Source organism: Tasmannia lanceolata, unplaced genomic scaffold (assembly GCF_043159265.1).
Source record: "Tasmannia lanceolata isolate RefF3 unplaced genomic scaffold, GAP_Taslan_0.1 ptg000018l, whole genome shotgun sequence".
NCBI classification, from domain to species: domain Eukaryota; kingdom Viridiplantae; phylum Streptophyta; class Magnoliopsida; order Canellales; family Winteraceae; genus Tasmannia; species Tasmannia lanceolata.
This window is the reverse complement of record NW_027518695.1, coordinates 67923917-67948616: the sequence shown is the minus strand read 5'-3', so window position 1 is coordinate 67948616 and position 24700 is coordinate 67923917. Positions and strand designations below refer to the sequence as shown.

General features: G+C 37.6%; 1 protein-coding gene and 1 non-coding gene across 3 annotated transcripts; both read left to right on the top strand.

The window, feature by feature from the left end:
- Positions 1 to 7227: 7227 nt before the first annotated feature.
- TRNAE-UUC (transfer RNA glutamic acid (anticodon UUC)) lies at positions 7228 to 7301 on the top strand. The gene has a single exon. It is a non-coding gene; the product is annotated as a tRNA-Glu (tRNA).
- A 917-nt stretch (positions 7302 to 8218) lies between these two features.
- LOC143849992 (S-adenosyl-L-methionine-dependent methyltransferases superfamily protein) lies at positions 8219 to 23650 on the top strand. Of its 2 annotated transcripts, XM_077359326.1 has the most exons (7): positions 8221 to 8379; positions 8498 to 8594; positions 10487 to 10625; positions 18550 to 18632; positions 19247 to 19381; positions 19450 to 19554; positions 23312 to 23650. In XM_077359326.1, exons 1-7 carry the CDS (start codon positions 8303 to 8305, stop codon positions 23438 to 23440), a joined length of 765 nt encoding a protein of 254 aa, XP_077215441.1. In that variant the 5' UTR covers positions 8221 to 8302; the 3' UTR covers positions 23441 to 23650. The 2 variants fall into 2 exon arrangements, with proteins under 2 accessions (XP_077215442.1, XP_077215441.1); XM_077359327.1 differs by lacking the exon at positions 19247 to 19381 and having other exon boundaries at positions 8219 to 8379.
- Positions 23651 to 24700: the final 1050 nt, after the last annotated feature.

Below are 24700 nucleotides of genomic sequence, written 5' to 3'. Positions count from 1 at the left end.
GCCATGGAACCCCAAAATCAAATCCTTTGTGCAATGGATAACTAGAAATATATATGGGCTCGTGCCTGATTACGAATGGAGAATGTCCGAAGAGCACCCCCAATTCGTTCGAGTGCAAGCACTTGGGCTCTTATGCCATTTTCATTAACTCCAAAGAATTTTGGGCAAAATCATGTGAAATGGGAACAAAATATCCCCGGAAGACATCTACCTAATCATACATGACCAGGGTATAAAATAATAAGCACACACAAAATAAAAATAAAAGATGTGTCACCTAATGACAACTAGGTTATGAGTGACATGCCTAACTGGTGTCTAAGTTCTGGTGGACAAACACACGCATGCTACAGCTAAAGGTATAAAGTCTGTACAAGAAAGTAAGAAAACACAACAAAACATATAATATGACAAAACAACAAATCATAAGACTCTAAACGATTTAACCCGAGTCTTTGGATGGTCTGATGTTCATCCAAAGAAGCCTACTTATCCCTGCCTCCACAAGAATCAGAGTCACGTTGTTCTTCGCACCAATTCTAAACTATGATGCCTAAGACATCTAGACCTCTATCCTAGACTCGATCTAAAAGACCAGACAAGTTATTAAAGCTTTTTATGCAATTATTTAAATTCCAATGGATTGTGGATTTTAGGACACCCTATATGCCCTAACTAAATGCAGGTTAGCCCCAAGCTAATGCAGGTGGTTCATACAACCTATGTGTAACTAGGCTGTGTTTCCTAAGGAAAACAAAGGGTAGACTAGCGCATCTTATTCTAGTCATCAGTCGGCGATGTGGGTCACCAACTGACCAGACGAAGGCGTTCCTATAACTCTAGGACAAACCCCTAACTCTAAAGCAAACAATCAACAAATCAAAGACAAACTCCTAACTCTAAAACTTTCTATCTAAAACACTCCTAACTCTAGAGGAAGAGCTTTTCAAAAACATGTTGTATAAAAGATTTTTTGTATTTTTAAAAGGTTTGAATGATTTATTTTTACAAAATTTGGCTGGACTTGGGATACAGATCCCAAGCTACACTACGTACCTCGTGGAAGAGGATCAAGCCAACGTAGTTCGAAACAAACTCTCCTAATACGCTATAAAACTCAACACTGTAGATTTTTTTAAAAAAATTTCAAATGTTTTTGATATTTTAAATTTCTAATGTTTTAGAATTTTCAAATATGCCAATATTTTTTTACCTTTAAATGTTTTCACTCTTAAAAGGAAAACGCAAGTAACACCACAAACTAGGGCAAAGCCCTAAATCCAAAGAGGAAACCCCGAACAAGCAACTAACGCCTCAAAGAGACGATCCACAACAAGTAACTGGTGCCTAAGAACAATGAAAATGATCTAAGATCCCTAGCAGGTAAATGCATCTTAAAGGATAAACTCATATCTAATAGACGAACCAAAAGGCTACGGGGCGAACTCCTAACATATAGGATAACCAACTTTAAATGGGAAGCCAATGAGTCCAAGACTCTCTATTGCTCTATAAAGGAGGGCAAATGAGTCAAAGACTTGCTCTAGAAAGGAGGGCTCTAACATGAGGCTAGGTAAGCCTTCTAAAGGGGAAACTCTCTAAATGAGACAAGACTTGTCTCCAAAAAAGGAAAACATTCTAAGGAGACAAAGTGTGTCCCCTAAAGTGAGACTCATGGAATTTGGAAGGTATGGACATGCTTCGGAACTGATCCTAGAAGTTTAGATGTCTAGGTTGACATATAGCACGGGTTCCACTCATTTAGCATAAAAAAAAAAAACATTGAAAGTACTCTACACAATAGGCAATTTTCGCAAATAAGGCTCTAAAATATAAATTAAATCGTAAAAATTGATCAATATATGATTTGTGACTTGCTAGCATGCTCATCATATCCCAATACAAGCATTAGAATCAATATAGGCTCAAAACAATCTAAAAAAAAAAGAAATTTCCACCCAACATGTAATTTTCACCAAAAAGGGTAAAAAATGTCAAACACTTCATGGAAATGATTCCATATATGGTTTGAAACTTGCTACCAAGCTCAAAACATCCAAAACAATCATTAAAATTGAATAGAGCTCAAGTTGTCGGTGATTTTCAAGAAATAGCACAATTATGACATATAGTGTGAAAAATGCAACTTTGCACTGACTTTTGGACCCTTCAAACATCAAAACCATCAAAAACTCTACTAATAAAAATTGTAGATCACAGCATAAGAGACATTCTCTCAGTTGACCACTTTGTTTGGATCTGGCCAGAAGTGGTCAGAAAATGGCCTCTTCCGATCCATCGCCATTAAAAGACATATTAGTGTTTTAACTGAAAGTTTGGGCTCAGTTTTGACACTCAAAACATCGTTTCTGAAAATATTTGCTCAAGGATAAAGTATTAGAAAATCTTGTGAAGAACATTTTTCCCTTCTACGACTTCGGACGAAACAGACCTGACATCGCCCAAAAATGGCCAAAAAGCTGTTGTTGCAGAAATGACATTCTTTTCACAAAAACTGAAGCTTGTAAGTAGTTTTGCAATATTAAAAAGCATTTATGGAAATATTTGCTCAATAAGACAGTTTTAGGAAATATTACAACGAACACTTTTCCAGATGACAGCTTCGAACAATTCTGACCAGAAGCCACCCAAAATTTACTCGACACGATAATTTCTAAAAAACTTCACAAAAACAACGTTATGGGCTGAAAACTTTAAACGGGCGTAACTCTCTCGTCTTTTGGCCAAATTTGGGCCACCATATGTCGAACTGACCGGCTCGACGAGATCTACAAGATTGATGATGTTTGTTTTTAAAATTTTTTAGCGTTTGAGGTCGAAAATGAGCAAATTCAAAACAGGACAGCAAGCATGTACAGTAGTTTTTTTTTTTTTTTTTTTTTTTTTTTTTTTTTTTTTAAATATATCATCCAAGGCTTCCATGAGCTATTGATTCCATAAAAACGAAATAGTGAACATATATTTGAGTGGAAAATATTGATCAAATTGTATTTAAAACATAATGATGAGAAAGAACATCAATGTGTGCAAGGGCTTCCATTAGTTGAAACTCAAACATCTCTCTCATTCTCACATGTCAATCAAAAGGATGGAAGAGAAAGAGGAGCGCATGAATCATCAAAATGTGGTTATACAGATATTCCAAAGTAGGGGCTAAAACGGGGGCTGAACCTATGTAAGACAGGGCTGAAATGAGGGCTAAACTTGTTACAACAAGGCGGGGGCTGCACATGTTAAAACAAGGTGGGGCTGCGCATGCCAAAACAAGGTGGGGGCTGCACATGTTAAACAAGGCGGGACAGCACATGTTAAAACAATGTGGGGCTGCGCATGCCAAAACAAGGTGGGGGCTGCACATGTTAAACAAGGCGGGGCAGCACATGTTAAAACAATGTGGGGCTGCGCATGCCAAAACAAGGTGGGGCTGCCATTGTAAAGGGCCATGGGCTGTTAGCATCAAGAGTGTAAGTGCTGCCATTACCAAAATGAAGAAGTGACTGCCATGGATATCATCATGCTCAGCCGACAAAATGAGGGCTGAATTGGTGAAATAACTTGTGCCAAACAGGGGGCAGATTTGGTGGACAGAAATTGTGCTAAACAGGGACAGATTCTACTCCAAAACAGGGACAGATTTTGTGGACAGAATTGTGCCAAACAGAGGACAGATTTGGTGGACAGAATTGTGTTAACAGTGGCGGAACCATGGGCTCACATTGTGCCAAAACATGAGGCTAACCTTTGGCTGAATTGTGAGTAGCTGAGCTGACAGAGAACTTGGACTAAATTGCAACTAAATTGGTTGATTTTAGAATGCTAAAATCACGGTTGAGCTAGATCTGCAGCATGAAAAATCATTTCCTCTAGGAGATATACCAAATGAGCACACAATAGTCTCGTAATCATCATTCATAATTCAGAGAGGTAAGAGACCACAATGAGTTTTCATATACTCACACGAATTGACCTGGAAATGAAATGCTCAATGTAGTAAATTGAAAATAACGATCTAAAGTTTGTGCTAAAAAACAAAGATCATCAGCATGCATATAGAATACCTTACCACTCATCACTCATTTAGTATCTCATCGCTCTCTCCACCTTATTCTACTTAAATACATTTTTAAAAAAAATCAGAGGAGAAAATCAGGATCAATACAATCAAAATTTATGCTAATGTCAGCCAAAACAATTTAAAAAAGAATACCTCAATTCATGCTCAAGGTTCAAAAATTCCTCTCAACTACAACATAGGCATTAGTAAGAACAGAACTGATATATTTCCTTTATGAGATTCACGCGAAGACAAAGCTGAACTTTCAGCAGGAACTAAAAATCAATTTCAAAGATGATCCAGTTGTAATAGAACATGTTTCAAAATTTAAGGAATTTCATACAAACTGGTTCCAAAACTTGGAACGATAAGAAGAATTGAACAGAACAATCTCATTCAACTTCATCTACGTGAGAGAATCGATAAATTCTACAAATACCATCTTAAGACCATAATTTCTTAGATTATTCGATTGAAGATGATTCTTATGTGCTGAAAAAAATAACAAATGCACCTTAAAGTTTCTGAGTATCCTTGCTTTTTGTACAAATTTGCAAATTCTCGAAATCTGAGATTTATTTTTGCTTACCTTCCTCTTCTTGCAATAGATCTGAAATTTTCAATAGCTATGAAGAGGCTTTGGCTTTCAGACTCCTTTGGTATGATTCTTTGATATAACTCATTTAGGAGCCACCGATTCCTTCTTTCAACATATTTAGAAAATTGAATGAAATAGATGATCAACCTACGATCTCTGGATAAGAAAATCACAGATATGAAAAATTACGTAATATATCCACAATTTTGCAAGGGTCAGACAACAAATCGAGGATTTCTTGAGCGAAAGGAGGGAGAGATTTAAGATTTGTGTAAGAAAATGAAGAAAATAGATGGATCTAGGGTTTTGATTTAGGGTTTGATGAAGAAAAACAGTGGTACAAGGAGAAGGCAAGATCAAATGAGGCTTAGAAGAAAAGAGAATAAAAAATGATCAATTGCAAACCGAAGCTTCGGCGAGATCGTCGGAGAAGACGACCGGAGTTGTAAAATCCCTAACTTCTCTCTCTCTCTCTCTCTCTCTCTCATTTAGATTAGAAAAACCTAATTCCCCCTGAGAAATGAAGATTAAACTGTTATTTATAGGCAAAGGCTAGTGCAGATATTGGCACTACTATTTTGATAGGCGCGCGGTTCGCGCAAAAATTTGATGGGCGCACGAAGAAATCGTGTCTTTTCTGCCCCAGGCCGCGTCCTTTCTAGGATAAATTCGCCCCTTTTCTGGTTTACACTACGACACCGCCTCGGCTCAATCGCTAGGCAAACGCGCTCAGATTCTGACGAAATTTTGCAGGGACCTAGATGAGACCCTAACCTAACTTAGGGTGAAGTTGGGGACCCCCTAATTCATTCATTTGATGGGGTTTTGCATAAAATTAGAAGGTGAAGGGCACAGTCAAAATGGGGTGTCTACAGTACAACATCCCCTCCATCATGGGATATTGAGATTACAACCGTTGTAAATTTATTCTCTTCTCTATTTGGGGTACACTCTGTATCTCTGTATATTGAATACATTTGCATCAATAAAATACACACATATTGGAAACGATTTTGTTTCTTATCACACAAGGTGCTGATGCGTGAAGGACTTGTATGGTAAAAGGAGGTTTATTGGCGAATGGTCGTCGATCAATAGAGTATGTCCCTTTCATGAGCTCCCCTACACGGTGATCCATCTCGTCGATCTGCGCTGCATACGGGCGGTTTTGCCATCTGTTTTCCCAATCTTCTTAGGTACATATGCTTGCAGGGGGCTTGAGGCGGAATCCAAGTGGCTCCCTATACTTCTTCTGTGGCGGCGATGACCATCTGATGACCTCGATCGATTTCTTCGACGACAAGGATGGCGTTCTAAAGACACTAAACGATCTGTGGTGGGTCGAGCATATCAGTCAGATGAAATCGGGAGGTACTAATGGTGTGGGGGTGAATCTCCCTGCTCTGTCACTACTCTCTCCTGCTATGCTAATCTACCAGGGCCGTTGAATTGTTCCACTGTTGGGGGTGACTGTTTTTATCTTAGGATCTTGTAGGATAGGTGGTTGTCCCTCGAGTAGGGGAGGAGGAACGATGATCTGGGTAACTATACATTGTCCTTGGTGACTGTTTCTAGGGGCAGATCAGGTGCCCCTAGCTGAGTTCATGGAGGCACTTTTCCTATATGCCATGTGGAGATATGTATAGGCTTTTTTAACACACCCCACGGATGGCGCCAATCTGTTGCGATGAAAATTTGGAATCTGCTGAGGTGGACTTCGATCGGATAAAGAGTTGCCTGCGCACATGAACAAATATTTAGAAGACCTACTTGGAGTTTGTTCTCTGGGAAGGCCCTCCGATGCTTAAGTTGGCAACCAACAACAGATAATAAAGTTTTACACCATAATAGTAAGTCTTTGGGAATTGAACCCTTACCATTGAGCCTTCAAAGGCTATTTATAGACAGCGGCCTTGATTACATTTGGGTTTGCAGGAATGACATTACTATTCTGCCCTCATATACACGGCAACGTATGATTGGTCAATCATTTCCTCTAAGTTTTCCATGAGGAGTGAAATTACCCCATTTACCCTGTATGCGTGGCAGCCCGTGATTGGGTCGCTAATTTTAACCCCATCAGAGACCAACAAATGAATGGCTTACATCATCTAAATTGATGGCCCCACTTTATTTTTTTTGTAGGTGTGTATTTACATTGATCTACAGACCAAAGTATCGTATATCATCTCCTATGCTATCTCAAAATTAATGATCTAATCCGTTCATTTGTTAGTCTCCTTGGTAAGTTCTTGCCCAGAAAATCTTCTTCATAGGATGATGATAACAGCCTCTGATACATTTCATGTAAAGGTTCAAAAAATGACAAGAAATTAAACTCTCCAAATACAAGGATTAGGGTCATTCTACATAGATTTTTTTTTTAGGCTTGCAATGGTTTCACCCCTTGAATGTTGGTTGTTGACATCAGCAAACCATGATCAAGCTTCCGGATCCAAAATAATCCGCATATGACCCATCAACTCCATGGATTACTATATGCTTTGACTTAAAAATTAGATATATTAAAACACTTAACAAACTTAACGTATAATCCATTGTAGTCCAGCCCGGTCAGGATACCTGGCTTTCACCCAGGCGACCCGGGTTCAAATCCCGGCAATGGAATTTTTAACGTTTTTTTGAGATTTCCGCACGGCTTGTTTTTGTTAACGGCACTACTTGTAACACTTTTTAGCCTTTTGCGTCTCTTATCATTCCCTATTTATTTTGGGAATTGGGAAATGATACCAGGGCAACCATGTTTTAATATTTGCACAAACCCATGTTGTCTTTTCTCTTTTAATTGGCTTATGAGAGATTTTTTGGAATTGTAATAACCTTTGACAGTTCTTTATGTGATAAAACACAAGATGACTTAGTATCAATATCAAATAAGGGTTGTGCTGATATCACCACCCTTTCTTCTGCTTTAATTACTGTTTCCTTCGGCAGTGGGCCCACAGACCCAAAATTAAAGCGATCGAATGATCCTGGCCTTGCGATCTGTTCTTTGTGACTATCCAAACCATTCATTTATTCAGGCCCAACTGAAATTTCTCATGCCCAGAAAATCACCTTCAAAGAATGATCCAAACCGTCCGATCTGTTGAGGGATTACACTACACAAAAACCTCGTTAAATCGGAGGGTTAAGATCATCCTATGGAAATTACATCAAAAGCAAAACCATCCAGAGGACCCAACAAATGAATGGTTTGGATGATCCAACCATGTGGGGGACCCACTATACTCTTTAAAAAAGTACATGCAAACACCTGCCGACATTATACAATGGCTGTCTATATTGGCACTACCAAGTTTTAATAATTGCACAAACTCAACTTGTCTTTTCTTATTTAATCCGTGTCTGATAGCTTTGCGTTAATGTAAATTTGTAATAACCTTTGACAGCTGTTTAAATAATAAAAGAAGAGACGATTTAGTGTAATTATCAAAACATGGTAGTGCCAATATCAATAGCCTGGTGGCCCACAAATCAACGATCTCAATCAACTTGTAGGGCTCCTGTTTGTTTTGGATTTTGAGAATCGATTCTATTATAAACACTGAACTCAGAATTTAGGGTTTTTTCTGGTTCCAAATCTCTCTGCTCCTCATTTTTTCTCAATGGATCGGAGCAAGATCGAATCTCAAGAGAGTACTACTCCCTCTACTGCTCTGGCTTACCTTGATCCTCACTATTGGTAAGATTTTTAACTGTAGATCTTACTGGTTGTTTCACAATGCTAATTGACTTTGATTGCAACATATAGTAGCTTCTTTGAAAATATGAATGGTTCTTTTATCAATTGGATTCTTCAGGGATCAGCGTTTTTCTTCCGAGGAACATTATGAATGGTTCAAGGATTATTCTCATTTCCAGCATCTTATCCAAGATCATGTGAAATCTACTGATTCTGTATGTACAAATTTACTTGATAACTGCATTATTTGAATATCCATTGTTCCGTGTTTGCTATCGTTGTTATCCGTTGCTTTCGTGAAAATGTGTGATTACTAAATGCTGATGAGAACTATTTTGCAGTTTCCTTATCTGTGCTATTGCAAATTCATTTCTTCATGGCATTTTTATTTTTTTTGTGGATCATTCAAAGATAAATCTTATAATGCTCTCAATTTTGGCTAAATTAGAAACATTAAACTAGACCTCTTCATTCCTCTTAGGATGTATTGTGGATCATTTGTAAAGTGGCAACTGTGAAAATAGGTTAGTTTCACGGTCTCAAGGGAGACAGTTTATACTACTTGACTCCATAAATTTCAAGGTTCCAAGCAACAAAATTACGTTGTTCTATGTGCTTTGATGGTATTGTACTGCTGTCACTTATTGCCTATAAGCAGTGTTGCATGGATTCGGATTCGCGTGTCGGATTTGGCAAACCCCCAAAAGTAGGATTTGGATTCGGTAATTTTTAAATAAAATAAAATTTTTAAAATTTAAAATTTAAATATATATGTCTATGCATATATATTCATGAAAACATTGAGGGTAGAAGGTTAAGGCGAGTTTTGTATTAAGAGAGTTGGAGGAGGAAGGGGGTCGATGTTCGAGGGTCTAGGCGCTAGGGTTTTTATTAAAAGTGTACGGGTTGTGCTTTCATATAAAAAAATCAAGAAGAAAATACGTTTAAAGGGAAAATATACAGGATTCGCATTTCAAAAGAGACAACGATGAATCAGATTCGCAAGAAAAAACAGGATTCGTGCGGGACACGGCTACGACAAGAATCCGGGTGTGTCCCACGTGAATCCATGTCCGATTCGGATGCGGACACGTGTCGACACGGATTCGGCATAGGGGGGCAACATGCAACGTAGCCTATAAGCCTGTGAATTGAGCTTCAAAACCATTGAGGTATGCGTATCTATCAACTGAGTCTGAATTGCAATGCTTTAATTCTCACCTAGAAATTTTGTAGTCCTCTGCAGGCTGCTCTCGCTAAGCTCATTCCTCTGTACAAGTGACATAAGGCCTATTGAAATGAACTCCAATTTTCTGCCACACTATTCGGCTGTGATTCATATACTCATAGTTGCATGTCTGCACTGGAACAATTACTGAACACCTTGAGCTAAAATTCTATTCTGTTGAAACTGTTCATTGGTGCATCAATTACATTAACATAGGTGATTGAAGATTGTTTAGTATTTTTAAAATTTTAAATTTTATCTTTCTTTTCTCTTCTTAGTTGCCTGAAACAACATATTAAGTGCCATCCTCATTAGGAATACAGGAAGCATTCAGCTTCGACGCTAGGAATTGTTTAAAAAGATTCTCTGTAACTGTGATAAAAAGGATGTATGAGTGTGTGTAGAAAGATTGTGATAAAGATGATATTGAAACCGGGAAGGTTCTTTAAATATTTTTTTTGAACTGTTTTATTTTTTATCACCATATTAACATTTTCTCGGCATCATGTCTATATGATTTGATGTAATTCAAAGTTCAAACACTCCACAACAGGTTTTAACATCTGTTTTTTTTTTTTCCCGAAACTGATTGCCAATTTTATTGATAAAAGTAAAAGACCGAGGTGGTCATACACAGAAGTAGAAGCAAAATCTAGCAAAAAACAAACTGGAAATCCAGAATAAATCCGCCTCAGTCAATTTATTCAATTTATTAATTGATAAATTTTAATTATTATATTTTAAAGAAAGGATGCTATTCCTCTTATCATCAGAATAAATCCACCTTAGACAATTATCATGAGTTTAGGCCTCTTTCTGTATATATTAAGCTTGATTCATCAACCCATAAGTTGGTTATGATTAACAACTGCAATACAGGTGTTGGAACTTGGCTGTGGAAACTCACAATTTTGTGAAGAATTGTACAAAGACGGGATTACCAAAATAACATGTATTGATCTTTCAGCAGTTGCTGTGGAAAACATGCAGAAGCGACTACTTGCCAAGGGACATAAAGGTGTGTGTTTGGGGATCGTTATTATATTTACCCTCTAAGTACATTTTTCGTTAGATCTTTATTTTCTTTGCAAGGATTTTCATTAAGCAGTAAGTTCCCTGTCCCCCATAGTGATTCTAGCCATTAATTGTGAAGGTTTATATAATGGAATCTTTTAGACAAAAAATGGCTCGATATTTTGGAAATAGCAAAAATACTGAAAATTTCAAATATGTCAAGTCAATGCTGTTATTTATATATTACCGGGATGCAAGCATTTCATGTTCTATAGCCTGTCTACTAGGGGTGTCAGTGGACTCATATGGTCAAATGGGACCTCCGAATCCAAACTTTAATAGAAAGGATCTAGGCATATCAGCAGGATCCATGGACATATTTTGGATCCCCATTATAGGATTTGAATTTTTTTTGGATCGGACCAAGGCATGCAACAAAAATCGGTCGGATAATCACAATCTGAAGTAATTTCCCAAAAATATCCTCAAAATGTTTGTAATTGTAAGTGTTATCTGAGGGGTATTTCCGTAAACATAACCCTTATAATCTCTTCACTCTCCTGCCTTTTCCAAGGACATCTCCTCTTCCTCCTTTCTTCCCATAACCCTAACCCACCCATTCCATTCACGTCTTCGCCTCGTCGGCCGTTGGTCGCGAGTTGCCACTCACCTTCGCCCTCGCAACCTCACCCTCAGCGCAACCTCACCGTTGCTGCAGCCACACTGCCACCACAACTTTGCCCTCACCATATCCAAGCAATAAGCAAGGAACAACTCTCATGCTTGAACATTTTTTTATCTCCTCTTTTCATGATACATTTTTTCACTATTTTCAGCAGGGTTTTGAAGTTGATTGCTGGTTTTCGTATTGGTTTCCTTGTTTGGTGTGGTCCTTCGGTCTTTTTCTGTTTATGTTTCGGTGGTATTTAAAGCCCTGGTTATTTTTTATTATGAAAACCGAAAGTGAGTCCTGATTATTCATAATTTTGAGTACAGTAATCAGGACTCACATTTGTTTCTCAAAGTCCAAAACAAGCAGGGCCTTACTGTCTCCATAATTGATTCATCATTATAAGCTAAATCTTCTTCTACTAAAGAGGACGCATATGCTCCATTTCCATAGCCTGTCCACAGTCCACCTTAATTTTCAGCGTAATTGGAAAACAGGATCTTCTCTTTGTGGGGGACACAGTTAGGTCCTGTTTGTTTTCGATTTTGGACTCATCAGCCAAGGTCCTGGTAAGTTCCTCACAAAATGTCAAATAAATACCGTTTCTGAATTACTTATTTCACTTCTCTTCTTTTTCTTTTTTTTTAAGACTCTTCCAGAAATAAGAAAACCACAAGCAATGGAGTGTTGATCAGCTAGCCTATGGAGTCTTTCCTTAACATTTTCTACATGCTAGCATACAAATTCAATAGACCCAAAAAAACTCGAAACCTTGAAAAATGAAGCAAAATATGTTTCTCGAAAAAAAAATATATATAAGGCAGAAAGTCACTGCCGAGATCAATGCTAAATGGCAATTTTGGGGTCCCACAATGCGAAATGTATGTGAAATCAAGACCACTGATCTTATAGAACGTCATTAGGCAACCCAATTGTTCTTTATCCTTTGCAAAACAGACATCTCATGCATGGTCAATTTGTGAATTTTACTTGTTTTGGTAGAGGAATTCAATCTCCTAATATCTCATGCCACTGTTTTTTACATTGATCTGATTTGTAGAAAGTGTTTAGGTATTTAAACCTACTTCATGTTCAACATCAAAGGAAGAGGAACTGTCAATTGGATGTTGGATATTGGATAAAAAATTTCTCATCTCAGATGAAACCTTCTTGAAAAGTAGCTTGAATATTGGAGTTCTATTCAACAATAAAATCTCATTCTTCATCTAAATCAAGGCCTGCAAGGCTATTATATATAGTGATTAATTATTTTCCGAATTGAGGATATATTGTGTTCTACAGTTTTCTGTACTTTCGCACTTTTAGATGGAAGAAGAATTCGATCAAATTTGCAGTTTGTTGAGTGCTGTGTTTCTTCTTCCTGCTTCTTTGTGATTGGAACCTATTCCTAGACGTTGGAGTTCTATTGCATTTTACACTATTTTTGCAAATGCATCAACATCATCGTAGGAAGTTTTGGAGTTCATTTCAATGGAAAAACTGAGAACTTTTTTTTTTGCATAGACTATATGATGCAGCACCGTGAAGGAAAATTGAGGAAAGGGAAGAGAAATAGACGAAAGGAGATAGAAATAGAAGAATAGGAGAAGAAGAGACGAAAATAACCTGAAGAGGAGACGGATTTAGGGAGAGAAGAGATGAAATTAGAGGGAGGAGAAGAAACCTTTAGGGGGAGAAGCCAATCAATCTTTATTAATCATCAAAAGTTAATAATAAAGTTGTAAAGAGGCCTATATATAGACAAATAAGCAACCTAAGAAATAGAAACCTTCTAAAATAAGAATTCCCTAAAAGACTAAACTTCCTAATTCTAAATAACATAGAAAATAAAATCCTAGAAACTAATAACATAGAAATAAAAATACTAGAAACTAAATAATACGAAAATAAATCCTAATATCTGCATCATTCTACCCCTCTTGAAAAGAACTCGCCCTCGAGTTCTAATCCGCCTTGATCAAATACGTAGACGACCCACTCAAGTAGCATGAGTCGCAATCCTCCGAACTCTGGAATGCTGGACCACGCTCATAATGACTGGGAAAGTGGTAGGGAACACGAGCGTAGTAATACAGAAGAAATCATCCATGCAGAATCATAAAGACGCGAACCTCGCTTGACAATCAAATAAGTTGAGAAGATGGCAACGTACTCTTCTTGGATCGGTGGGATCGGCATAACAGCTAGGGGCAGTACCAATCCATGACTAGCCGCAATAAAGATATCACCTGCTGGTATCAAATCCTGCTCAATGGAATTAGCAATAAAATCATCAGCTAAAATCGTATCTGGCATAGTGATATCAGGCGGGCAATCCTCCTGATCAATCTGCGTAATAAGCGCCTCTTTGTCAGCACAAATCTAGACAATCTGCTCAACCGGCTCAAAAATACAATCCTCAACAATATGCTCTCGAACATCCATCTCAAGTAATGCCTCAACAGTCAGGTCACTCGGCTCGGACTCAAGCAATGGATCAGCCTCACGTGGATCTGCCACAATATCTGCCACAGAAGAGTGAAGCTCACTCTCTAGATGATCGGCAATCGGTGCGGCAGAAATCTCAGAAGCATCATGCTCAACGATGTCAATATCAGCAATCAACTGAGTCTCTACCTCTGGATCGTCCATCTCAGAGTCTAAATCTGATGGAATTAAAGGCTCAACATCAAGTATCTCATCAATACTAGCATCTAGACCCGTAAGAATATCAGAGAAGGGTAAGACGGATGAAGTAGCAGAGTGGCTCTGCAAATCTGACTCACGCATGCGACAATCGAAATATCGGCTGCAATTTCATCGTCTCGTGCACGACGTGCTGCAGCTAGTCGTTCACGGCGAGCTGCTTCTCATCGAGCGGCTTCTTCATGCATCAATCTTTGTTCATACGTTGCTCGCTCACGTTTCAGTCTCTGTTGATTCTGATAGTGGTATGTAAACTCATAACGAACATCCTCCCATTGACGAAACGGAGGCTTACAAAACTCACTACGCTCGATAACGAAGAAATTTCATTTCGACTTGGCTTCACCGCACACTGTATCCGTGACTTTGCGAATTGTTATTTGATGATCATAACCACAGTACCTATGGTATGCATTAAGTGCATGGATCTAGTCTAAACACGCATCCTTGACATCTCCATAGGGATAGGTGCAGTCATCATAACCATAGAAATATGGAACCTGTGGTGCAGAAGAATATCGAGGATCATATCTATCACAATATGGAGCAGCTGGCGGAGCCATAGGGGTCTGTAGTGAAAATTGAAATCAACCGTCTGATCTGGATGCCATGTCGAAAGAAACACAATGTCTATTGTGGATCTGAAATCGGATGAGTGAAAGCTGATGATCGAAAAACTGGCGTGATAAACGGCTGAGATGGCTCCTGAAATTGTGCTGAAGACTGCTGTCTGCTGCTGAAATTAGGCTGGATGTGCTCTAAAAGTTGTCACGAACAACTTTCGTGTTGATGGCGAAACCCAATTTTGAGCAAAAATTGTCCGAGTGAAGAGAGAGAAAATAGTTGGAAAGAGGAGAGAGACACTAGAGAGGGAAGAAAAGATTTTCTTTTTCTCTGTTTTTTTTTCTTTTGATTTTTTTTTTTGGGTGCCTAGAGGTAAAAAGAGGGGTATAATTTCAATAACTAATGAAGGGGGTGTCCGGGAATAAAAGGGGTTAAATATGACTTAAAGAGGTGTGGGGTGCACTAAGGTAAATCAAGGGGGCTGATATACCTTAAGTGATAAGGTATTTAATACTTATAAAGGGGATTGCCCAAGGGGAAAGTGGGGGGAATATTTCCTTTCTCTTTCTACCTAAGAGAGAAGATTCTAGTTCCGTAAAAGTAACACAAAGAATACTTTCTTTACTTTATGAAAAATAGAAAGCAAGGTGGAGGGGTACTTGGCAAGTTACTTTTGAGGACAAGCAAGTTACTATTCACAACAGTTGATGTGACATGTAAGTATGTAACTTTAATTCTAAAAAGCAACCACCTGTAAAAGTAACTTTCTTTGTTTATGAGTACTGCAGCCAAAACAAGTAACCTTTACTTTTCTAAAAAGTAACTTTTCTATAAAAAAATGGCCAACGGTTTACCTAGAAGCAAACTTGTCTTTCTTTCTAAAATTACCAAAGATAGGTAGCTTTTCTTGAAAATACCCAAAAAAGAACCTTTCCTTGCCAAGTTACCAAGTAACGAGGTAACTTATGTTCAAGTTACCAGCAACTACAACCATTTATTTTTCTGACGTAACTCAGTGCAGTACCTTGTTGTGCAAACATCCTCCTTTAACTTGCCGTTTCTTCCTTTTGAATGACACGCGTACAGATAAAGCCTTACCTCAAATAAAGTAGTTGTTCTTTCTAAAACCTTTATTTCTCTCCTTTTAGTCTGAGATAGGAAAACTTATCTTGCAAGTAAGCAACACCCACACGTTATGTGCTTCTTCCTTAGGGTACGAAAAGTTCTCTGATATTTAGGTTTCATAAGAAGCCCAGAAGACATAGGAAACTTATCATGCGTCTATTTTGTAGGAGTTATTGGGCAATAATTTAGGAGGAAAACAGCAGGGTTTTAATGGTTGAGGGAGTATTCGGATGGGTAAAAAGATGGTAGTATTAGGTTCTTGAAGGTGGGTTGGAAAAAACAAAAAAGGGCTTGAAATTGTGGTTAAAGTTTCCTACAGGTTTGGGGCTGAGATTAAGAGAAAAAAAAGGTACCTTGATTCGCAATTCGGTCTTCGAAGACTTGGATCTTTTGCTTTGATACCAAATTGATGCAGCACAGCGAAGGGAAATTGAGGAAAGGGGAGAGAAATAGACGAAAGGGGATAAAAATAGAAGAATAGGGGAAGAAGAGACGAAAATAACCTGAAGAGGAGAAGAATTTAGGGAGAGAAGAGAATAGACGAAGAGAGAAAAGAAGAGACAAAATTAGAGGGAGGAGAAGAAACCTTTAGGGGGAGAAGCCAATCAATCTTTATTAATCATCAAAAGTTAATAATAAAGCTGTCAATAAGCCTATATATAGGCAAATAAGCAACCTAAGAAATAGAAACCTTCTAAAATAAGAATTCCCTAAAAGACTAAACTTCTTAATTCTGAATAACATAGAAAATAAAATCCTAGAAACTAATAACATGGAAATAAAAAGAGAAAACGGTTCCTACACACATGTGTAGATAAGTTATCTACACACTAGCTTAAAATACAGTGGGGGCCACATTATTTGGGTGATCCAAACCATTCATTTTTAAGGCCCTCTCATAGATAGGGTGTCCACAAAAAATCAGATCCATAGGATCATCCTAACCATTCGAACATTGGAGGCAAAAAATGAACTAATTTGTGAAGGTTTAAAGACATCCATTTTACGTCCACAAATCGTAGGGTTGGGATGATCCTATGGATTTGATTTTTTGTAGACACCCTATCTATGTGAGGGCCTTTAAAATGGATGGCTTGGATCACCCAAACAATGTGGGCCCCCACTGTATTTTAAGCTAGTGTGTAGAGAACTCTCTACACATATGTGTAGGAACCGTTTTCTCATACTAGAAACTAAATAATACGAAAATAAATCATAATATCTGCATCACTATACTCTCTCTCTCTCTCTCATGGTTGCATATTCTTGTATGTAATTTAGACTAGTTTTATCGTTTATAACATTATTTTACTCATTTAGAAGTTTAGATTAGTCATAGATAAATGATTAATTTATTTGAATAAACTGCATTGACACACACTAGTAGTGGACTGAACACTAAATTTTTTTAAATTTTTTTTAACAGTGTACAATGTAAATAGGACCTACTAGGACACTCGATGGACGGTCCGATTTGAAATCGATCACGACCCCGACATGCGAAGTAGGATCTGAAGATCACTCTGAATCCGATCTGACTGACAAGGGATTTGAATGAATTGTGACTAAGACATAGGTGGATCCGATCCAAAGTGAATCCGTTAACACCCCTTCTATCGACAAACTGTGTTGCATGGATTCAGATTCGTGCGTCGAGATCTAACACGGATTCAAAGTGTCGGATTAAGTAAGCCCCAAAAAGTAGGATTCATGGATTCGGTAGTTTTTATTAAATAAAATAAAAAATAAATTTAAATTTAATATATATATTCATGAAAATTTTGAGGGTGGAGGGTCGAGACTTCAGAGTTTTTATTAAGAGAGTCTAAGAAGAAGGGGAATGGAGGTTTATGTTCGAGGGTGGAGGGTCGAGGCTCTAGGGTTTTATGAAGAGAAGACGGGATGTGTTTTTTAGTTAAAAAAAAGTTAAGAACAAAACGCATTTAAAGGGAAAATATGCAGGATTTACATTTTAAAAGAGACAACGCTGTATCAGATTAGCCAGAAAAAGTAGGATTTGTGCGGGACACGGCTATGACAAGTATCCGGATGTGTCCCACGAGAATCCATGTCCAATTTGCATGTTGAAATGTGTCAACACATATTCAGCATAGGGATCAAAGAATCCATGCAACACAGTCGACAAACTAATTTAACAAAATACCCCAATAATGCTAATGAATGAATTGATTACCACCACATACCAGAATTATCTTGATTATTTTTAAAATTTCTGTCTTATTCAATCCTTTGGTAGGCTTTCTTAAGCAGAGCAAAGTAATTATGTAATATGATTTAAAAAATGTGTAGTTTTAATTTTATACATTTGTTTGTTGTCAACTACTATAAAAATTTCAGCTATGTTTTCCAGCTTTTGAAAAATGTTTCGTCTGCTATTACATGGGACAAAATCTCTGGCCTCCTGTTTATTATTATTATTATTAGAGCAATGATAGATACAAGGGAGCCCTTGCATAAAGAGCCACAAAAGGGCTCTTGATTGGATCCACGCCATTTTCAGTATCACTTTAAAACCGTTTGAAAAAGTAAAATCAGTTACATTTGATGACGTGGATCCAATCAAGAGCCTTTTTTTGGCCCTTTATGCAAGGGCGCCCTTGTATCTATCATTCCTCTTATTATTATTATTATTATTATTATTTGTATCTTTTCTTTTGCTTGGTAAGATCTCTAATTCAAAAAAAAAAAAAGTAGAGGTTTATACTGAAGATCTGTGAAACTGATTATTCCAAAAAAAAAAAAAAGATCTGTGAAACCAATTTCATGTTCATAACATGGCAAGATAAATTTCAAATTTTCAATTTAGTACTTATAATCCATTTGTTGCTTCAAAAATTTTCAGATATCAAAGTGCTGGAGGCTGACATGCTGGACTTGCCCTTTGAAGATGAATGTTTTGATGTCATTATCGAAAAAGGAACCATGGTAAGCATAAACGAAGATGAAAACTCCTCTTATTCTGTCCATGTTACAATTACTACTTAAAGAAAATTACTTTGATTCCATCCAAGTTACAGATGCTGACTGCTCTTAATTAGTTTCAAGGTTTATTTTTAGAGAAAACGGTTCCTACACATATGTGTAGAGAGTTCTCTACACACTAGCTTAAAATACAGTGGGGGCCCACATTGTTTGGGTGATCCAAGCCATCCATTTTAAAGGCCCTCACATAGATAGGGTGTCTACAAAAAATCAGATCCATAGGATCATCCCAACCCTACGATTTGTGGAGGTAAAATGGATGTCTTTAAACCTTCACAAATTAGTCCATGTTTTGCATCCACAGTTCGAATGGTTAGGATGATCCTATGGATCTGATTTTTTGTGGACACCCTATTTATGTGAGGGCCTTAAAAATGAATGGTTTGGATCACCCAAATAATGTGTGCTCCACTGTATTTTAAGCTAGTGTGTAGATAACTTATCTACACATGTGTGTAGGAACCGTTTTCTCTTATTTTTATCTATTGAATGATGACTTGCTTTACAAATCTAATATTTTTATTGAACCGAGCATGAGAAATATTTTGAACATGAAGGATGTACTCTTCGTGGACAGTGGTGATCCATGGAACCCAAACCCTGCTACGGTAAAGAAAGTGATGGCAATGCTTGAAGGTGTTCATAGGGTTTTGAAATCGGATGGAACTTTCATTTCAATTTCTTTTGGACAGGTATAGCCGAGCATACCACTTTCTCTTATGTTTTCTCATTTCCAAGCTTTAATCTGCATCTTCTACAGCCACACTTTAGGCGTCCATTGTTTGAAGCACCAAAGTTCACCTGGTCCATGAAGTGGAGCACTTTCGGGGATGGATTCCACTATTTCTTCTATACCTTGAAGAAGGTTTGTATATTTACTGACTGCACATTATCTTTTCAACATTTATCACCGTTATGTTTATATGTTGTGGGTTTTTGCTAAAATGCTTCTTGATCAAATATTTGAGCAATTTCTTCTGGGTGCATTTTGGGTTTCCTTATCCAACTTTTACCTTTGATAGAAACTAGGATTTGGCTCTTATAGTTTAAATTTTTTTCAAATAATTCTTCAGACGGGGCCTGCTTATGCGTATGCTTCTTTTACTACATTTTACTTCCTAGAGAGAGTTTCGATAGGTTGAAGAAATATGAACCGGAGACTGAATCTTGATGTCCCCCCCCCCCCCCCCCCCCACACACACACACACACACACACATATATATATATATATATATATATATATATATATATGAGGAAATGGTTTGTGAGCAACTTTCTCAGATAAGCTTATCTGAGCAGGAGCTCACAAACACATGTGGGCCCACATTTTTGACGGGGTCCAAAGCATTCATTTGGAAGGCCTTTCCATGGATAGGGTGTGTACCAAAAATCAGCCCTATAGGATCTTCCTAACCCTGCCATTTGTGGAGGGAAAAATTGGGCAGAAACATGGACACAGTGTCTGTCCATTTTCCCCTCCACCTTTGATTGGGTTAGAATGATCCTATTGATCTGAATTTTGGTACACACCCTATCCATGGAAGGGCCTTGCAAATGAATCCTTTGGATCCCCCCAAAAATGTGCCCCCCTACATCTCTACTCATACAACCCGCCTTCTTCCATTAAAATCGCACGAGAAGAAATCTTCGACTTCTTCGTTGATTCGTATTATCTCTACTCTCTCTATTTCTTTGTTTTAGGGTTTGTTTAAGGCTTTAATATGGCTTTTGTGGTGAAATTAGACCAAAAAAAAACTGAGTGAGAATGCAAATAAACTAAGGAATTAGATAATAATATGATAGATTCAAACAAAAAATCACCAGATTTTTCACGAAAAAAAAAAAACCATAGCTTTCAACAATCAGACGACCCAAAACCCTTGTGGATGGATTCTTATGGAGAAGGAAAGGAGAGAGCGAGAGAACCAACATGTGAGAGAGAGAAGTAGCGAGTGAGATTGACGAACCATAGACTAAAAAACCCTAGAGAGAGAGAGAGAGAGAGAGAGAGAGAGAGAGAACTCCAAAGGACTCGACTGTAATTTCCATTTAGTTTCAAACAAAGCAAAGGTCTCGCTGTCATTTGAAAAATATGTTTTAACTCTTTCTAGCGTACGGGACCCACATCCAACAGCATATGGGAAACGGCCTCTACACTCGGGCTATATATATATATATATGGGGAAAGTGATTGTGAGCGGCCCCTCATATAAGCTTTTATGAGGTGACCTCTAAAAACATGGTGGGTCCCACATTTTTGGGGTGATCCGAACCGGTCATTTGATAGGCCCTGACATAGATAGGGGGTGCCCAAAAAATCAGCTCCATAGGATCATCCCCACCCTTCGTACTGTAGAGGTGAAAGAGGGAAAATTGGAGGGGTAAGTGGGCAAATTTATACCCGTCCATTTCCCCCTCTTTCACCTCCATAGTTCTAAGGGTTGGGATGATCCTATGGAGCTGATTTTTTGGGCACCCCCTATCTATGTCAGGGCCTATCAAATGACCGGTTCGGATCACCCCAAAAATGTGGGCCCACCATGTTTTTAGCGGTCATCTCATATAAGCTTATATGAGGGGCCGCTCACAATCACTTTCCCCTATATATATATATATATATATATATATATATATATATATATATAAGGGAAATGTTATCAGCACTACTGTATTTTGATGAGGGCACTCCTCACTTTATTAAAAGTATGGTATGGCCCGCACCATAGGATGATCCAAACCGTCCATTAGTTGGGCCACAGACTAAATAGGTTGTGCCACAAAAATTATTTCCGTAGGTTGATCCTGACCCTCCGATCTGAATAGTAACCTATGGAAACATTCAGATCAGAGGGTCAGGATCAACCTATGGAAATAATTTTTGGGGCACAACCTATTTAGTCTGTGGCCCAACTAATGGACGGTTTGGATCATCCTATGGTGCGGGCCATACCGTACTTTTAATGAAGTGAGGAGTGCCCTCATCAAAATACAGTAGTGATGATAACATTTCCCTTTACATACATACAAATATAACATTCAGATCGGAGGGTCAGGATCAACCTTTTGAAATATTTTTTGGGGCTCAACCTATTTAGTCTGTGGTCCAACTAATGTACGGTTTGAATCATCCTATGGTGCGCGCCATACCGTACTTTTAATAAAGTGAGGAGTGCCCTCATCAAAATACAGTAGTGCTGATAACATTTCCATATATATATATATATATATATATATATATATATATAGAGAGAGAGAGAGAGAGAGAGAGAGACCCACTAGTAAACGAAACCCGTGCGATGCACAGGCCGACAAAGAACTGTACGGACCACATCATAGGTTGATCCAAACTGTCCATGTGATGGAACACAACATCAATAGGTTGTGCCCGTAAAATTATTTCCATAGGCTGATCCTAGCCCTCCAATCTATAGAGGTTTCCATAATTTAAAAAGCATAAAGGAGGGGGTAGGATTGAAATTATGTGGCTTTAATGGGTGCATTTGTTAAAAAGCATAAAGGAGCGGGTAGGATTGAAAATATGTGGGTTGAATGGGTGCCTATGTTAAAAAAAGTCAAAAAAATTGATGTGTAATTCTCGTAGAATTTTGGGAGAAATTCAAATAATTCTCTCCTTTTCTCTTCTGCTATATATATACACTAGTAATAAACCTCGTGCGATGCACAGGCCGACAAAGAACTGTACGGACCACATTATAGGTTGATCCAAACCGTCCATGTGATGGAACACAACATAAATAGGTTGTGCCTGTAAAATCATTTCCATAGGCTGATCCTAGCCCTCCAGTCTATAGAGGTTTCCATAACTGTTGTTCCTCTGAAGGTGCCCGCAATTCGTCAATATTTGTAAAGGTGTCTGGAAGTCGAAATATTATGTAATATGTTCACAAAAATCCGTAGTATTATGTAATATAAGCACCCAATCCGTATTTTTGCAAAAAAAAAAAACGAGACTTTGTCCATTTTTTTTATTACAAAAGCATAAAAGAAGGGGGTAGGATGGAAATTATGTGGGTTGAATGGGTGCCTTTCTTAAAAAAAGTCATGTGTAATTCTCTTAGAATTTTGGAAGAAATTCAAATAATTCTCTCATTTTCTCTTCTGCTATATAGTATATTATTATGTAAATTATGTAATATGTTTCCAAAAATCCGTAGTATTATACATATGCACCCAATCTCTATTTTTGCAAAGAAAAAAAGTGACTTTGTCCAATTTTTTTATTACAAAAGCATAAAGGAAGGGGGTAGGATTGAAATTATGTGGCCTTAAGGGGTGCCTTTCTTAAAAAGCATAAAGGAGGGCTAGGATTGAAAATATGTGGGTTGAATGGGCGCCTTTGTTAAAAAAAGTCCAAAAAAGTGATGCGTAATTCTCTTAGAATTTTGGGAGAAATTCAAATAATTCTCTTATCACTAGATGTATTGGTTTCTGCGGAACAGTTAGATCCTTGACATTATGAATCTGATTTTTTAATATGTTTTGAATTCTCATTCCTATTTTCTCCCCTTCTTGCAAACATCATTGTTAAATGATTACAATATTTTCCTCTCGAAAAATGATTTCAATATATTTCATTCGTGTTTCTGCTGTTTATTTTCAGGGAAGCAGATCATTGGATTGTAAGGAAAGCAGTGAGAGTTTCAACGGGCCATCGATTTGTTTGTTACAGGAGGAGTTGGATGATGAGGATTATATTTTCCGAACCAATGTTGATGAGTTGGATACTTGAGCGATCATTTTCTCATCATTTTATGGAAGTACAGTACTTTGGCCCTGTTTCTTTTGGATTTTGAATACTAATTTTATGTCCAAAACTGATTATTGAAATCCAAATTACTTCTAGGCCCTGTTTGTTTTGGATTTTGAGAACCGATTGTGAGTACAAAACTGGTTATTGGACTCAAATTTACTTTTAGGCCCTGTTTGTTTCGGATCTTGAGATCTGATTGCGCATATTATTAGACTCATTTACACACTCTCCCTGTTTATCGTGGAATTGTGAGTCCAAAAACTGATGATCAGTTTCCTTAGGCCTGTTTGCTTTGGATTTTGAGAGCCATTTGTGAGTCCAGAACTGATTAATTGACTCAATTTCATAATTTTGGGTCCAAAGTTTTCAAATTTTAAGATCGAACAGGTTAGGAATGCCTCAAAGGAGTATTCATGTTCTGGCCATTTACAAGTCAGAGGCCTTATAGATGAAGGACCCAGACGATGTTGAGATTTGTGGTTGGGCCCGTGTCAAATTTTGATGAACCACTACAAATTTTAGTTTGCTTGGTCTAAATTACTCATAGGAACTAAATATATTAAAAAGGGAAAATGACCAAATTGAAGGGGTTTCTACTGACTATGACATGTGAAGAGGGGTGTTTTCTAAATCACCAATCAAGAGTGCATATGACTAAAATGCCCTTGATTCTCTCTCTCTCTCTCCCTATCAAATTACCTTTTTTGAAATGATTACATTTAGAATACAAATCCCAAAACCCACCTTTTTCCCTCTTCTTCTTCTTCCTCCCACCTACCAAAAAAAAAAACGTACGTATGAAAAATCCAAAAACCTCCATTTTTGAAACCCAAAAACCTCCATTGTTAGATGCCAAAAGCTCCATCCTATTGCTGAAAACCTCATTTTTAGATGTGAAAGCCTTCCTAACCCTTCATTGCATTGTACAACGCCTTCATTTACAACAACTATTGCAAAAAAAACGTTATTGGATTCCGAAATTGCAAAAATCTTCACTAGAAACCACCATTCCATTGTACAAAGCCTCCATTGAATGGAAATGTGTGTATTTCTAGCCCTCTCCCTTCTCTTTCCATTATAAGGCATGTTTATAAACTTGAATGAAAGTTTTCCATGTTAAACTACTGTCTTCCATTGTACAAAGCCTTCAATCACTATTTTATCATATTTAAATTACTTTAAACACTTTATAATCATTGTTATTTTACCGTAAACCACTAATTTCTTAAGTTAAACCAC

What these genes read in the sequence shown, in the direction of transcription:
- LOC143849992 (XM_077359326.1), top strand. Translation starts at nt 8,303, where the DNA reads ATGGATCGGAGCAAGATCGAATCTCAAGAGAGTACTACTCCCTCTACT. An exon ending in TTTCAATTTCTTTTGGACAG is followed by an intron (nt 19,382 to 19,449) that starts GTATAGCCGAGC and finishes CATCTTCTACAG; the next exon opens with CCACACTTTAGGCGTCCATT. An exon ending in TCTTCTATACCTTGAAGAAG is followed by an intron (nt 19,555 to 23,311) that starts GTTTGTATATTT and finishes GTTTATTTTCAG; the next exon opens with GGAAGCAGATCATTGGATTG.